The sequence below is a fragment of the Penicillium longicatenatum genome (genome assembly GCF_028827895.1).
Source record: "Penicillium longicatenatum strain IBT 33135 chromosome Unknown contig_6_segment0_segment0, whole genome shotgun sequence".
NCBI classification, from domain to species: domain Eukaryota; kingdom Fungi; phylum Ascomycota; class Eurotiomycetes; order Eurotiales; family Aspergillaceae; genus Penicillium; species Penicillium longicatenatum.
The window spans coordinates 621,761-636,849 of record NW_026643123.1 but is presented as its reverse complement, the minus strand read 5'-3'; the positions used below and the strand labels follow the sequence as shown (position 1 = coordinate 636,849).

The 15,089-nt window shown below is 49.1% G+C and overlaps 5 protein-coding genes across 5 annotated transcripts; 4 read left to right on the top strand and 1 right to left on the bottom strand.

Annotated features, from left to right (window-relative positions):
- Window positions 1–1,810: 1,810 nt before the first annotated feature.
- Window positions 1,811–2,248, top strand: N7484_008445 (uncharacterized protein; the record flags this gene model as incomplete). The annotated part of the gene is made up of 1 exon (XM_057118832.1): window positions 1,811–2,248. The coding sequence occupies one exon, from the start codon at window positions 1,811–1,813 to the stop codon at window positions 2,246–2,248; it is 438 nt and encodes a 145-aa protein (XP_056968387.1).
- A 1,740-nt stretch (window positions 2,249–3,988) lies between these two features.
- N7484_008444 (uncharacterized protein) lies at window positions 3,989–7,369 on the top strand (the record flags this gene model as incomplete). Its single annotated transcript, XM_057118831.1, has 4 exons — window positions 3,989–4,306; window positions 4,360–4,621; window positions 4,679–4,833; window positions 4,901–7,369. 4 exons carry the CDS (start codon window positions 3,989–3,991, stop codon window positions 7,367–7,369), a joined length of 3,204 nt encoding a protein of 1,067 aa, XP_056968386.1.
- A 470-nt stretch (window positions 7,370–7,839) lies between these two features.
- On the top strand, window positions 7,840–9,474 carry N7484_008443 (aldehyde dehydrogenase ALDH; the record flags this gene model as incomplete). The annotated part of the gene is made up of 3 exons (XM_057118830.1): window positions 7,840–7,964; window positions 8,015–8,214; window positions 8,291–9,474. The coding sequence occupies 3 exons, from the start codon at window positions 7,840–7,842 to the stop codon at window positions 9,472–9,474; spliced, it is 1,509 nt and encodes a 502-aa protein (XP_056968385.1).
- Window positions 9,475–10,851: 1,377 nt separating this feature from the next.
- On the top strand, window positions 10,852–12,559 carry N7484_008442 (Amino acid transporter transmembrane; the record flags this gene model as incomplete). Its single annotated transcript, XM_057118829.1, has 7 exons — window positions 10,852–11,021; window positions 11,084–11,502; window positions 11,552–11,692; window positions 11,745–11,959; window positions 12,020–12,217; window positions 12,272–12,415; window positions 12,473–12,559. The coding sequence occupies 7 exons, from the start codon at window positions 10,852–10,854 to the stop codon at window positions 12,557–12,559; spliced, it is 1,374 nt and encodes a 457-aa protein (XP_056968384.1).
- A 216-nt stretch (window positions 12,560–12,775) lies between these two features.
- N7484_008441 (biotin--[acetyl-CoA-carboxylase] ligase BPL1) lies at window positions 12,776–14,985 on the bottom strand (the record flags this gene model as incomplete). Its single annotated transcript, XM_057118828.1, has 3 exons — window positions 12,776–13,556; window positions 13,604–14,170; window positions 14,219–14,985. The coding sequence occupies 3 exons, from the start codon at window positions 14,983–14,985 to the stop codon at window positions 12,776–12,778; spliced, it is 2,115 nt and encodes a 704-aa protein (XP_056968383.1).
- Window positions 14,986–15,089: the final 104 nt, after the last annotated feature.

Sequence of the window (15,089 nt, the reverse complement as noted above, 5' to 3'; positions counted from 1 at the left end):
TAATATTTACGGGTCTTTTCTCTGCTGACTTGCATTTCTTGCGACAACTTCCTGTAGAACTTAGAGAACTAATCGATCATAAATCACACTCACCAAATAACGTCCTATAGGAGCTGACAAAATCATTGTTATGAATTTTCATGGTCAGGTTGAGCTGGAATGTGCGATCCGCAGAATCGGTCACAACCGCCACCTCCGTCTAGTGGTTCATGCAACTTTGATTGACAAATAATGTAGAAAGACAAAAAGCTTCAATGCGTGATCGCTGCATAATATTGATTGAATATTGATGTAGCACTACCACATTGTTTGTTTGGTTTCACAACTTTAGAACCCCCATCAGCACACCTGCATGGGCTAGGGCTGTGCACCACACTGATGGAAAATATATTCAGTGAGCATGAACCTTGGTGGACTTGAAATACTGAATCCTCATCAAACTTTGGAAGATATAACAAACCAAGTTAATTCCTCCGCCACTCTTAGGCCATCTACACCCATCCTTTGGGGAGTTAATTTTAGAACAATCAAACTTGGTTCATCGATCCGGCCCATGAACCGTGGTCAGCTGGACGCCGTATCCGTTAACTGGCGGCGCCCCGGATCTCGATTCTCTGCTGGAGCTTGCCCAGACTGCTTAAATGCCTAAAATCTTTGTATTACTCGAGTTCATTTTCCTAACCCGTCGATCCATGTTGAAAATTTTTAGCTCCATCGTTCCCCATCCAGGGTAGCTTCCCCATTCCCTCCAACCAACGTAGGCGGAGAGGAGCGGGGCAACATGCCTGGAAGCCTAAGACCGATCAATAACCGGTCACCGACCCGATCGTGCATATTTATATCTCGTATAGCCAACTAGCATGGGTAAGGCGACCGTGATGATGTATGCCAAGGGTGGAGTACGGTGAAATAATCGCTCGTACCGACGGACCCTGAGTGCCGTGCCACGCCCAATTCTGGGGTAAAGTCTAAGACACAGTTACATCGCAGTGGAATCATGCAGATCGTAAGCCCCTAAGGCTGATAACTCCGAATGCCTAACCTGTTTGGTAGATCGACCTAGTGATCTTGCTTGATCGGATGTAAAACTAGTCACTGTGAGCGGGGCTTGTGGTTGGCCGTGTCTCACCCACTGTCTATTCGGCACACTAATCAGGCTCTGCATACTGCACACTTGCTCACTTGGCTTGTTGATGACCGTGCTGAGGTCCCGGAGCTTGGCTAGCGATCGTAGTATGACTGCACCTGACAGCTCATTTCTTGGTTAGTAAAATGTGGGGCTACTGAAGCTATACCACATCCGGGGTAAATGTATGATGCATAAGCGACATATGGCTCGTGGAAGCGGGTGGCCCTGCAGCAAGTAGTATTCTGATTGGATGGGTCTTGAAGTTGTCTTACATTTCATCCACATAACTGGGGCTGTGAGGACATGATATGGTCTGATGGAGACTGGTTCAGGCGTTCAGGCCAATGTCTCACCTATACATAAGTGAGACATCGGCTGCCAGCATGGAGCGCACTGTCATCGAGGTACTCAATGTGTACTGTTACATTCATTCAGTCTACCAAGGTCTATTTCGAGTGCATTATTGCGGTGAAGCAACAAACACATCACGATTCAAACTCGGGCTTTGCTTAATAGTGCCAAGGTCAAACATCGAGGGGGCCCAAGGAAATACTTAAATACCCCCATTGTTCTCTCCAATTTATTCCCATTCTCATCAACACATCAAAACAACCTACAAGACAATCATCTTCAATCCAAACATCTCTATCTCTACCTTCCATAATCTTCCAAATCGCAACTATGCAGTTCTCTCAGCTCCTTTTGGCTTCCCTTGCCGCTGTCCCAGCCGTTCTGGCTGCCCCCGTTGCTGGCACCTCCATGATGGCCGCCAGCTCCACCTGGACCATTGATAACATGAAGCGTGTCTGCAACGCTGCCGACACCTCCTGCACCTGGACCTTCGGCATCGACACCGGTTCCGGAACCGCCACCTCCTGCAAGTTCGTCGTCAAGGGCACCACCGCCTCAGAGCTTAACGGCGGTCCCGCTACCTGCGGCGACTTCACCGTCACTTCTGGCTGGAGTGGACAGTTCGGTCCCGGTAACGGCTTCACCACCCTGGCTGTTGTCGACAACGCCAGCCGCCAGATCATCTACCCTGCCTACACCGATGTCCAGCTTGATACTGGAAAGGTTGTTAAGCCCGACCAGAGCTACACCCCTGCCAACCTTCCTTAGATGGATGAGTACTTTGGACAGACCTGAGTAGGAGAACGGAAAGGGCGATGCAGAGGTTTGTTTGAGCTATAGCTTCAACACCCCTGCTTTCAGCAGATTTCGGTTCAAGATAATGAGTTTGCATGTATTTAATTTCTTTGAGTGATAGAATGTCAATGAAGCGAGTATAATTCTGAAAGGCTGTTTCTATTGTATTGAGTGTAGCTTGTTTTTTTAGTCAGCATTTTACCAGTTGGGCAGACCACTTGAGCAAGCTCCAGTTTAGAGTGCGCCCAATGTTGACTTTGCAGGGCTTCGGATCCGACGACCCACTTAGCCTATGTTAAAACAACGCCAATCATGTCATATTCGCAATTTGTTCTAACCTCGGTCGAAGAGGCTCTCATACTAGAGCCTCAATCAACTTCGGAAACAGAGGAGTGTTGAGATGGTTGAAACTAGGATGGGCCGCTGTGTTCAACGCCTACCAACTGGAATTTGATGCCGCCGCAGTTGCGGTGGGTGCAGCATTGTGAATAATTCAATCATACCTAATATACATACTAAGCAGTGGCTGGACGATACTATTTCTTGGAATGACATAATTGAGAGAGCAATCCAATTCATTGAGTGTAATGGAAAGCGATCTCATAAGGGCCACGCTAGCGGTGGCGGTATCTCTTAGTCCGAAAATTAACCGGATTCAGGCAAATGCCAACACTTGGCAACAATTATTGATTTCAATGACTGTAACCTTGTAACAGGGCTTGAGTGTCAAATGCTTTAGGCCAGGTGGCCGTACCTCGGCTGCTATATATTATTTCTTTCCTCTCAATCGCTCACTTACATTCTGAAAACTTCTATCCCCCACAAGGATCGTGTGCAAGTCCAAGCTGGAATAGAAAATTTGTGGGCCTCTCTTCAGGCAATGATCGCCCATGGAAGCGGAAACCTGCAGCCGGCGCAGTGGTGGTCACACATTTAGGCGCAATTTTGTGGTTTATTTACGCCTCGACTGAGGGATCATGGCGGGTAAACGGTTTATCCAGCATATTGTGGTTCTCCCCACAAGAGATCCCCACTTCACCTGCCAGATCATAGCGAAGCCGAGTCCAACCACTCACACTTGTTCCAGTCTATTGGCTTGTGTGATCGCTAGTTCGTCCAAAGTCCACTAACGCGCCTCACGTGGCTAAATCGGAAGGTTCGCCATTGCCGATCGAAGCAAGGGAGGACATGAAGAAAATACCAAAGGCTGCACCAATGCCTAAAAAGGGAGCCTGCGGGGTCGGCAATCACTAGTCAGATTGTTTGTGCTTTATCTGTCCAATGGGTAACTCTTTAACTTTCTCGTCTCGTTTTAGCTCCGAGTTCAAGTCCCGCTTGGCACAGTCGCCGTCTCCACAACGAGGGGCAGCTGTTGATCGTTCAGCCGAAGAAAGGAGGAATCTGCATTCTTTAGGTTGATCAACGTGGAGAGTATTTGCAGCTGTGGACTCCGAATACGAAGAGCCAGAATACAATTGACTTGCATCTTCAAGATCATCGAAATTGAAGGTCCCGGGCATGAAGCGGCACACCCGCATTAGCGTGTTCGTAAAAGGTTACATCTCTTAGTGCCAGCCCACATCGCGGGTGATAGCTGCAGCCGAGTTTTCTCTTGATTCATCCCTGCAAGCGCGTCGGTTAAGCATCCACGGTGGATCGACTCTTTTTCCCTTTGTCTGCCCCTCAACAAATTAACCTTGTGCCATCCACACCATGACCTTCAACGATAAGGTCGCCTGGGCCGAGGGGGCGGAGAAAAACAGGGGGCAACGATTACTCCCCCATGTCATTGATTACTATGCCCACCATGAAGCTGATCGGGTATTTGCGTCGATCTTCAAGTCGGGAGATCTGGAAAATGGCTTCGAGGATATCACAGCGGAGACTATGGCTACCGCGGTCAACTATATGGCCTGGTGGCTGACCAAAAACCTGAAGACGCGCAATAAGCGACGAACCCTAGCATACATTGGTCCGAGCGACCTACGGTATACTGTCATTTTTTTGGCCGCAATTAAATGTCGGTGGAGGGTATGTAATATGAATTAAGGGGCCAATTGGAGCTCGGCGCTGACGCGCAACAGACCTTTTTTATCAGCCCGCGAAATCCCATCACATTGAATCTCGGTCTCCTGCAGCAGTCCGATGTATCTGCGCTTCTATACGCAGACACATTACGAGCACCCGCCAAGTCTTTGCAAAAATTTGACCCATCGATATCTTGCAAGCAAGTGCCGTCCATGAACGAGATATTAAAATCTGAATCGCCTTCATACCCATTTGATGCTTCCTGGCCAGAGCTGAAAGATGAGAATTGTCTGATCTTACATACCTCTGGATCGACGGGTATGAAACAAACCTTTAAATCTGATTCTTCAGCATAATCTGATATAAATTTACTAGGTCCGCCAAAGCTGGTCAACTACACCCACGCCACATTCTCCTGTACAGATAACGATTCAAAGATATCAGTACCGACAGGAAGACGCGCTCAGAACTGTGCGCAATTTATGTTTGACACGCCCAGCCGTTACTACTCATCCTTCCCAATCTTCCATGTAAGTCACGGAGAGAGATCTTCCTGCATCGATTTATTTATTCATTTTTTTGCTTACGAGTGGTCAGATTGCTGGTATCCAAGCATATATTCTTATCCCATCATTTTTCCCCACCTCAACTGTGGTGATAGGCCCTCCTCATATCGCTCCAAGCGGTTCCCTAGTAGACCAAATCATAAGGGAACAAAAAGTTCGAGCCCTTTGGCTGCCTCCGCAAGCGATCGAGCAATGGATCTCGAACCCGGCAGCGATAAAGCAAGCAGAGAGTCTCGACTTCGTGGCATATGGCGGAGGGACGATGGCAAAAGCGGCCGGTGATAAACTCAACAAAGCGACCGACGTGTGCCAAATCTACGGTTGTCTCGAGGCGGGTCAGGTCCAGATGCTAGTCCCTCAACGAGGAGACTGGCAATACTTGGAATTCAACCCGGCCGAGGAATGTGACATGCAAGAAGTCGATGACGGTGTCTATGAATTAGTCTTTCATAATGATGAAAAGTTCCTCGGGCGCCGAACTCTCTCCCACACTTTCCCAGGCGTGCAAACGTGGCGGTCTGGGGATCTTTTCACCCCTCACCCAACAAAACCAGGTCTCTGGAGCTTTTACTCTCGCACAGATGATATTATTGTGCTTTCGAATAACCAAAGAGTGTGGCCTATCCCAATGGAAGCCATCATCTCTGGCGACCCTCTCATTACCGGGGCTGTCGTCGTTGGAAATGGCCGCCCTGAAGTCCTTCTACTCGTTGAGCCAAGATCTTCGCCCGAGGTAGATCGCATGAGCAAGAAGGAGTTTATCGACGCTATCTGGCCAATGATTGCGCAAGCGAACGGTATTGCGCCCGCCCATGGCAAGATTCGGAGATCCCGAATCGCACTCAGTCAGCCAAATCTAGGTTTTATTCGGGCGCCCAGGGGAACAATCTCGCGCAAGCCCACAGAATCATTGTACTCTGAATACATCACTGCAGCATTCGTCGATGGTACCACAGACGAGCAAGGTGAAATTGGAATTTTGGAAAATTACTGGAAGGACGAAGCCAAGAGATTCATTGGATCCGTGGTACATGACATTCGCCCTGACAGCAATATCAGAGAAACAGACGATTTCTTCGTCCTCAAGGCCATGGACTCTTTATCAGTATTAGAACTGGGGCAAAAGCTTAAGCTTGGTCTTTCCGGTCGTATGGACAAGGAAAAGAACACTATCGACTTCTGGATGCGAACAATCTTCGAGAATCCCACTATCGATGGACTTGCAAGCGCCACACTGGACGCAGCTTTTGGAAAGAGTGAAACGGGTCAATTTCAGCGGAGGTTAAGCGTTGATAGACTCGTGGACGATTTCATAGCTCATCTCCCTGAAGCTATAGCAACAACCCCACCCCCACCACTGGTCACAGAAGACATCGAAGTGGTGCTACTTGGCTGCCATGGACGCCTTGGCCCATATTTGGTGAGAAGCTTACTAGATGATGATCGAGTAGCCGGGATTAAGTGCCTGGATCGCGGACCCGATGTACAGGACACTTTCCAGATGCGTGTGGATGAGCTGGGTCTCAAAATCGATGCCAAGGACTCGCGATTACAATTTATTCCCATCGACCTCTCCCAGCCAAACATGGGTGTACCAGAGGATCACCTAGAGGAAATCTGCATGCACGCTGATGTCATCATCCACAGCATCTGGACAGTGAACTACGCTCTGTCGTTGGCGTCATTCACACCAGAAATACTGAAGAGCGTATACACTGTTATCGAAATTGCGAACCGTGCTGCGTCCCGTCCTCGCGTGGTCTTCACATCAAGTATCGGCAGCGTGCACAGGTGGGCGAAAGCCATATCTCCTAGCGTACCTGTCCCAGAGGAAGTGATCAACTGCACTGCTGCAGCAATGGCAACAGGCTATGGGCAATCGAAACAGGTCGCGGAAAGATTCCTCGCTGCAGCAGGAGCCAAGCTCCAGATTCCAATCTCAATCCTACGCATCGGGCAGATTGCCGGTCCTACCAAAATAGAGGAAGGCGGCAAGTGGGAGAGTCATGACTGGTTGCATTCGCTGGCTATCCTTTCCAAGGCTAGTGGCCTGGTACCCATCAACCCGGCTCTTATCAACTGGGTTCCCGTTGATCAGATGGCGAGTGTGATACAAGAGATTGCGCTACGTGAGAAGCACGATGATCACGAAACAGGTACCCCCAACGTGCAACTGTACAACATTGTGCACCCGCGACCAGTTCCGACATCCAAGTTCTCGGAGGGACTGCAAAGATGCATTTCCTCTCCGCGATTAGTCACTTATCCCGAATGGGTTAAGCATCTATCTGGTCTTCCTCCGAACAGATTGTCGAGGGAGGCGGAGGAGGAGAGGGCTCGTGTTTTGCCTTTCTTTCGGACTATTGTGAATGAAGGTTTTGCTCGCTTTGATATCCACAAGGCTTTGGCGGTCAGTCCTACTATGTCTGGGATGGGGCCTATTGAGGAAGAGTCGATTGCCAAGTGGTGTCATCAGTGGACTGAGACTGAAGATATTTAGACTAGATAGGTGTGCGTTTTGTTACTTCCGTGACGATGTTTATGATTTTATGAATAGCGAGTCCGTTGAGATCACGGAGCATTTTTATTAGCGATGTTCTATTCATTGTTTGATCAGTATCTGTCTCTGCGCTTTACTACCTGTATGCCCTCGTCCTTGAACCAGCTGAATAGGGTGCCCAGGTGGCTACTTTTGTCATGTCACAACTACCTACAGAGGCATCACTTGCCGCATATTTGGCTCCGTAATGGGAAAGCATACGCGATGGTCGTGTGGTAGACGCTTATCAACTGGGACAATATTGGCGCAATCCCAAGTTGCCTTTCTCCACTCAAATCGCCGGAAATACCTGCCTGGAACGGATTAGACCCACAGAGAACTTCTCATCTGACCCTTTCATATATATCGGCGATAACATATATCAACGCGGGGTCACGATCAAGTTCATCTCTCTATTTCACATTTCAATCATGAGTCTTTCAGTAGATATTGTCGCCCCTAACGGGCGCTCCTACAAACAGCCCACCGGCCTGTTCATCAATAACGAATTCGTCTCCGCCACATCTGGACAAACTATTACCTCAGTTGACCCTGCGTAAGTCCACGCCTTTGACAAAGCGGCCTTGTTACTCATAAATGCCTCAGCACCGATAAGCCAATTGCCACTGTCGAAGCTGCCAGCCCCGCGGATGTCGACCGCGCCGTGAAGGCCGCCAAGACTGCGCTCGTGCACCCGTCATGGAAGCTCTTGCCCGCCACTGAACGAGGCCAGCTGATGGCCCGTCTGGCTGACTTAATGTGGGAGAACCGAGAGCTTCTCGCCACGATTGACGCGTGGGACAATGGTGCGTTACATGCGGCATGCCGATCCCGATCCATTTTTTTTCTCCGTAGCCCTACGGCCCCGCTAACTCTAAATAGGCAAGCCCTACCATGTCGCCATGGAGGAGGACCTCGTCGAGGCAACCACCACCATCCGCTACTACAGCGGCTGGGCCGATAAGACTTTCGGTCAGACTATCAACACCACTCCTCAGAAATTCGCTTATACCCTCCGTCAACCCCTCGGTGTTATCGGTCAGATTATCCCATGGAATTATCCGTTGGCTATGGCAGCCTGGAAGCTGGGTCCTGCGCTCGCATGCGGTAATACCGTTGTGCTTAAGCCCGCTGAGCAGACTCCTCTTAGTATCTTGGTTTTCGCGAACTTGGTCGTTGAGGCTGGTTTCCCCCCTGGTGTTATTAATATCGTGAACGGATACGGCCGTGATGCCGGCGCTGCGCTTTCCAGCCACCCCTTGGTCGATAAGGTTGCCTTTACTGGATCCACCGCCACTGGTCGTGAGATCATGAAGATGGCCGCTGGTTCGTTGAAGAATATTACCCTTGAAACTGGTGGCAAGTCGCCACTGCTCGTTTTCCCTGATGCAGACATGGATCAGGCCGTTAAGTGGTCGCACTCTGGTATCATGTCCAACCAGGGCCAGATTTGCACTGCTACTTCGCGCATCTTCGTGCACCGGGAGATCCTCCCTACCTTCCTGGCTGAGTTCAAGAAGGCTGTTGAGAGTGTCTCAATCGGTGATCAGTGGGATGAGAATACCTTCCAGGGTCCCCAGGTGACTCGCGCACAGTATGAGCGCGTCCTCTCATACTTTGATATTGCCAAGACCGAGGGTGCTACCCTTGTTACTGGAGGTGCTGCTCACGTTCCTGCCAAGGCCGAGAACAAGAACGGATACTTCGTCCAGCCTACCGTCTACACCGATGTCACAGATAACATGCGCATTGTTCGTGAGGAGGTTTTCGGCCCCGTAGTCGTGATCCTGCCCTTTGATGACGAGGAGGAGGCTATCCAGCGCGCCAACGACACTTCTTACGGTCTCGGTGCTGCTGTCTTCACTACTGACCTGGAGCGTGCGCACCGTGTGGCTTCCGAACTGGAGTCAGGTATGGTTTGGGTTAACAGCAGCCAGGACTGTGATCCTCGTGTTCCTTTCGGTGGTGTTAAGCAGAGTGGTATTGGCCGTGAGCTTGGAGAGGCTGGATTGGAAGCCTATAGCCAGATTAAGGCTGTTCACGTTAACATGGGAAACCGACTGTAGAGTTTGAACATTGTATATAGAGAATCTCAAAAGACTACATGACTCAATTGCATATTTACAAGATGATACTCTCCACATTCCACCATTTTCACACCATGGTGATTTCCCTGACTCCTGTCGACGCGTCCAGGAGTCAACGCGTAATAGGAATAGACGTACATATTAGCTGCAGCTTTCTATTTACGCCACAACACTCTAGTGCTTTTTAGTTGATCTTTTTGGTCTAACTGCGTGCTACGTATTTCTATTATTGTATCAAAAGATCTTTCATCATAAATTCCAAAGTATCATTCTCTAAGTAAATTGCATTTTTTGCTTAGTATTATCGAAAAAGTAGCGAACAATGGCCCGGGTTCGGGTCCGCGGTCAATGATATCATTCGGGTTATCTTTGGCATGCTACACTTAGGGTCAGAGAAAAAAGATACGCAATATCTATGCCTTCCGCTACAAAATAAGGAGAAGTGACGCAAATAATGATATAACATATTTAGATCTCCTCGCGTGCAAGGGGCAATACAGTCTGGCATCGTCCTTTATTATGTGTCAAGCATTTCATGCCCAAGATCGCCCCAGCCGATCATGACACCCGAAAAGGAGCTGCTATGTCAATCATATTTGCAATGTGTACAATCGGCAACCAAATCTTATCCGTTTATAAGAAAAATGACGCCTATTACGTGTTTCCAGAAACCAGGTTCCCGATTTCGGCAAGTGACTCCCGTAACAGGCAGGCCATTCCGGCATCCCAACAAGACCCATTGCCCCAATGCCCCAGATTTTACGCAATGGCACGCAATTTGAAGCAACCTGGGGCAATGTCGTCTGGGGTATCACGTACCATGACTAGAATTTCAAAGAATAAATTCCTCCCTTTCATTGCCCGGGAAATGTGAAAAACGTTATAACTAGGAGATTATGTTTCACGAACGCTTCATATTACACAATTAGCCCTAGTGTACATTCTACATTAAAGATAAACACGCTATCCTAGCCTTATCTTCAAAAACCCAATAGGCATGCCTTTCCTCCGCCTAGTGCCGTAATATCAATTCGGCGCTTAGGTGTCTATAACCACCATTATCTATCTCACTGGGCAAGATCCTCTAAAAGATCCACACTATTCCCAGTCTCTGGCTAAACCATCATATAACTGGACCCTCTAGAAATGGAAGGCGAGTCAATCAGATAGTTTCCCGCAATAATGAGTTCGGGGCGTATCCGTACCTGTCCTTTAGTCGTATCCCTATTCCCCGGGTCACTTACTCGATTCTGTTATTTCTTAATTAAAGCCGTCATATTACTTTCCCTTCCTCATCATCATCTCATTCTTCGATCTATCCCATTTTGTCTTGCGTACATTATGAGAATGACAACAATGTCCCGTTCCCAGATCGTGGATATTCAGCCTGATGTGCCGGTGCTAGACCGGGAGTGTCCTGCTGAAAAGGATTGGGAATTAGAGAAGGCTGATCCGGCACCTCAGCGTCAAGATGCGTTTGGTGATGAGGAACATGCTGAGATTAAGTACAAGGTGTTAAAATGGTGGTACGTATACGGTGTTCTTCCTGGTGAGTGTTGGGGGCTGGCAGGCTTACAAGTGGTGACAGGCAAGGAGGGCTTCTCATGGTAGCGGAGACTATCTCACTGGGCATTCTTTCTCTCCCAGCAGCAGTTGCAGGACTGGGTCTCGTGCCATCACTCATTGTTATCATCGGTCTGGGTGCACTTGCTTCGTACACAGGTATGCTCATTGGCCAGTTCAAACAGAGACACCCGCATATCTCCAGTATGGCCGATGCAGGTGAGGTTTTGATGGGACGGTTTGGTCGGGAGTTGCTGGGAACGGCTCAGTTACTGTTCCTCGTGTTTATCATGGCGAGTCACATTTTGACTTTTACGGTTGCGTTAAATGTTATTACCAAGCATGGGACTTGTACGCTGGTGTTTGGTGTTGTTGGCATGACTATTTCGTGTTTCCTGTCGCTGCCTAGGACGTTGGCGAAGGTTTCGTGGCTCTCGCTTGTTTGTGAGTATATGCCTTCTTTTCTGGCGATGATGTGCTAATGCGTTGATAGCGTTCGTCAGTATCTTGTCCGCTGTTATGATCACTATGATTGCCGTTGGAATTCAGAACCCTGGGACTGTCGTTCATGCCACTGTTGAGACGAACCTGGTGACTGGGTTCATGTCCGCTGCGAACATTGCTTTTTCATATGGTTCGTCTCCGTTTCCTTCGCCGTATCTTTGACGGTTACTCACATCTTCCAGTGAGCCACAACACTTTCTTCACATTTATCGCCGAGCTCAAAGACCCGAAAGACTTCCCCAAAGCCCTCGCTCTCCTCCAGACCGTCGACATGACCCTCTACATCATCGCATCGGTTGTGATCTACCGCTATGTTGGCTCTGCCGTCACCTCTCCTGCTTTGGGATCCGCCGGTCCTCTGATTTCTAGGATAGCATACGGCGTGGCCCTTCCCACGGTGAGTCAAAATCTCAACACTTTTCTGCATCATAACCACAAGCTAATTTTTGCTTGATAGATCGTTATTGCAGGAGTAATCAATAGCCACGTTGCCGCGAAGGCAATCTATATTCGCATTTTCGCCGGTACAGACCGCATGCACAAGCGGGATTGGGTTGCCGTTGGTTCATGGGTTAGCATTGCCTTTGGGCTCTGGATTTTTGCGTGGATTATCGCAATGGCAATTCCGGTGTTCAGTGATCTACTCACCTTGATTGTATGTCTTCTCTTGTCTTGAGTCTCGGTGAAGCTATACTAATGGGACAAATAGACTGCTCTCTTTGGAAGTTGGTTCACCTTTATCTTTACTGGTATCTTTGGATTGCATATGAACCAGGGAGTGTGGTTTGCATCGCCCAAGAAGACACTTTTGACGTTCCTCAATTGTTTCTCCATCTCCGTTGGCCTTATCCTGGTAAGTTTGGTTTCACACTATGCCCTGGAATGCAATATTTGCTAACTTCTTGACAAGTGTGGTCTTGGCTTGTATACTTCTGGGAAGTCCATCCATAACAATTCTTCAGGCCATGGCAGTTTCTCGTGCGCTGATAACTCCTAAACACCCTGCCCTTTAAAACTACCTCTAGGTAGACAGGATCCATATATAAAGAGGGTATAGACATTCCGAGCTTCGATTTAGAGTGTTCTGGCACCTACATTGTACATATGTATAGAAGACTTTATGACATGTCACACAATCAAGCTACATCACTATATGCTATTTCTTTTCGTAATTTTCATGCAGATGATGCAATGCAATATTGAGTACACTCGCTTAAATCTTCCGCTTGACCAATCCTTTGAAGAAATCAAAGCTATTGCTGTCACTCTGCAATTGGTACAACCGACCAGTGGGCCGATCACCCCATCCAAGCTCTTCTGCAATCAACAATCCGTAATCGCGAGTGATGCCCTGGATTCGGGCGCGGGCACCACCCTCCTCTTCCAGTGTCACGATCTGATGCATATGGAGCCAGTCCTGGTAGTACATTGCCTCGAAGCCACGATCAAAGCCTGTACGCAGGAAACGGGTGTATAGATCTTCGAAGGTAGTCAAGATACGTGCGAGAAGTTTCTCCAGTGAGACTGGGGAGGTAGTGGCAGCGTCATCGGAAGCGTAGCGTGCGGCAAGCGCTGTGAGAGCAGTAGTGGGAGAGGCATTCGTGGCATTGACACCAATACCAACGACGGAAATGTACTCGTTGGACATGAAGTGGGAATTGATGAGAATGCCGCAGATCTTGGTATAGCGCTTCTGCTCAGGGTCTTCTGGGTCTAGGGCGTAAATATCGTTTGGCCATTTGAGCTTGACCGGGATATTCTCGTAGCCTTTGGCATAGGATTTGATGCCCCTCACAACGGCCATAGCGGATAGGTACTGGATAAATATAACCGGTGCTGATTGCATCTTCTCCATTGGATGCCGCACCACGGTCGAGAAAATGAGAGAGCCGGCTGGAGATATCCACACGTTAGAACCTCGACCGCGTCCAGCAACTTGGACAGTGGCTGTAGCAGTGAATCCAGTTGGAAGACGGCGCAGAAGTTGTGTGTTTCTATAAACGTCAGTATAGGCCGAGCCATTGCGGTCATCACAACTCACTTTTCTAGGATTGTGTTGGTACTAGTGACCACCTCGCCGTACATAAGAATTGATCCAAATTCCGAAGCGCCCTCTCGAGACTCGGACTGATATTGTTTGAGATTAGCGTAGAATGCATGGTGATTGAAGTAAGGTGTGAGCTTCGACGATGGGAGGTCATCATGGAACACAAGTCGCTTGGTGATCGCTTGATAATCAACAATTCCTTCGGTAGGTTGCGACTCCCCGTCAGGAAGGGCCTCCTCCAAGTCACTCAAATTCCAAGTGCCTGGACGCTCAATTCGGAATTTGTCGTTCTCATCTTTCAGATATTCGTTTTGATTCTCCTTTTGCAGGTCTGGTGCAAGAAGCGACAATATTTCTAATGACTGCTCGGGGTCCTGGCCAGAGATATGCAAGGAAGACAATGAAGGAACAGTCGAGGTGTCCTTCGCGACTTGTAGCCCAAGTTTCGACAAGCAAGCCTTCAAGAAGTCTGTACGCTCCTTGTCATCAGCGGCCAGCGCAGCAACAAGTTCCGCATATTCAGGGCCACCAGCCTTGGGGTCAAGGTTGGCAGCGGCAAACCTACCAGATGTCAGCAACTCCTTTTCACAAGCTACAAGATATACATACTCCGGATGTGGTCCCGTCAATACAGCCGCACCCTCACCAACCTTGCAGTAGACAACAGCAGCCGCACCACCTTCGCCAGGGTCCACATTAATTTTCTCGTTGTAGTTTGCCAGCACTTCAACGCCCTTGTCCTTATACAGCGCAGCATCCACAAACACACCACCACCATTGTAGTACGACCGGAACGTCGTAGGCAAAACACCCTCATTCAACGACTCTTTTGAAACATCTAGCCCAGCAGCACGCGCACCATCCTCACTATGGTAAACAAACCCCGGAAACGCCCCGCCACGACAAGTCCCGGGGAAAAACGCCAATTCGCGCTCACCAATAACCTCCATTGTCTTATCGCCAACCTCAAACTCGCAGCGCTTACTCCCATAGTATCCACCCGCACAAAAACCCAAGTATTTCCCACCCCGACGCACGAACTGCGTAATGCGCCTGTTCCCCGCACCATTCAGCGTGCGGCCGTATCCCAGGTCCGCACCGCCGGGAATCACCAACAGCGCGCAAGACGCAGTCCACGGCTCATTGAGGAGCATATCACCTGTAACCGGGGTGACGGCATAGTTTTGGGCGAGGAGACGGCGCAAGGTGTAGACGCAATGGCGGACGGAGTCGACGGTGGTTCCGGTTCCTGTGTCGAGTTTGTCGGTCAGAAAGCGGCTCAATTTCCAAGCGGAGTGATTGAGCGAACCGGAGTAGACTAGGACATTGAGCCTTTTGGCTGTGAGATTGGCATCGTTGCCTGTTGGCGTCGCCATTTGACTTGTTGGGTGGGTTGGGGAGGGATGAATCATATCGGCGATAAGATAGAAGATAGAACTGATGTCCCGACGCCAGCCGTCGATCCCCGATCATTCCTCCT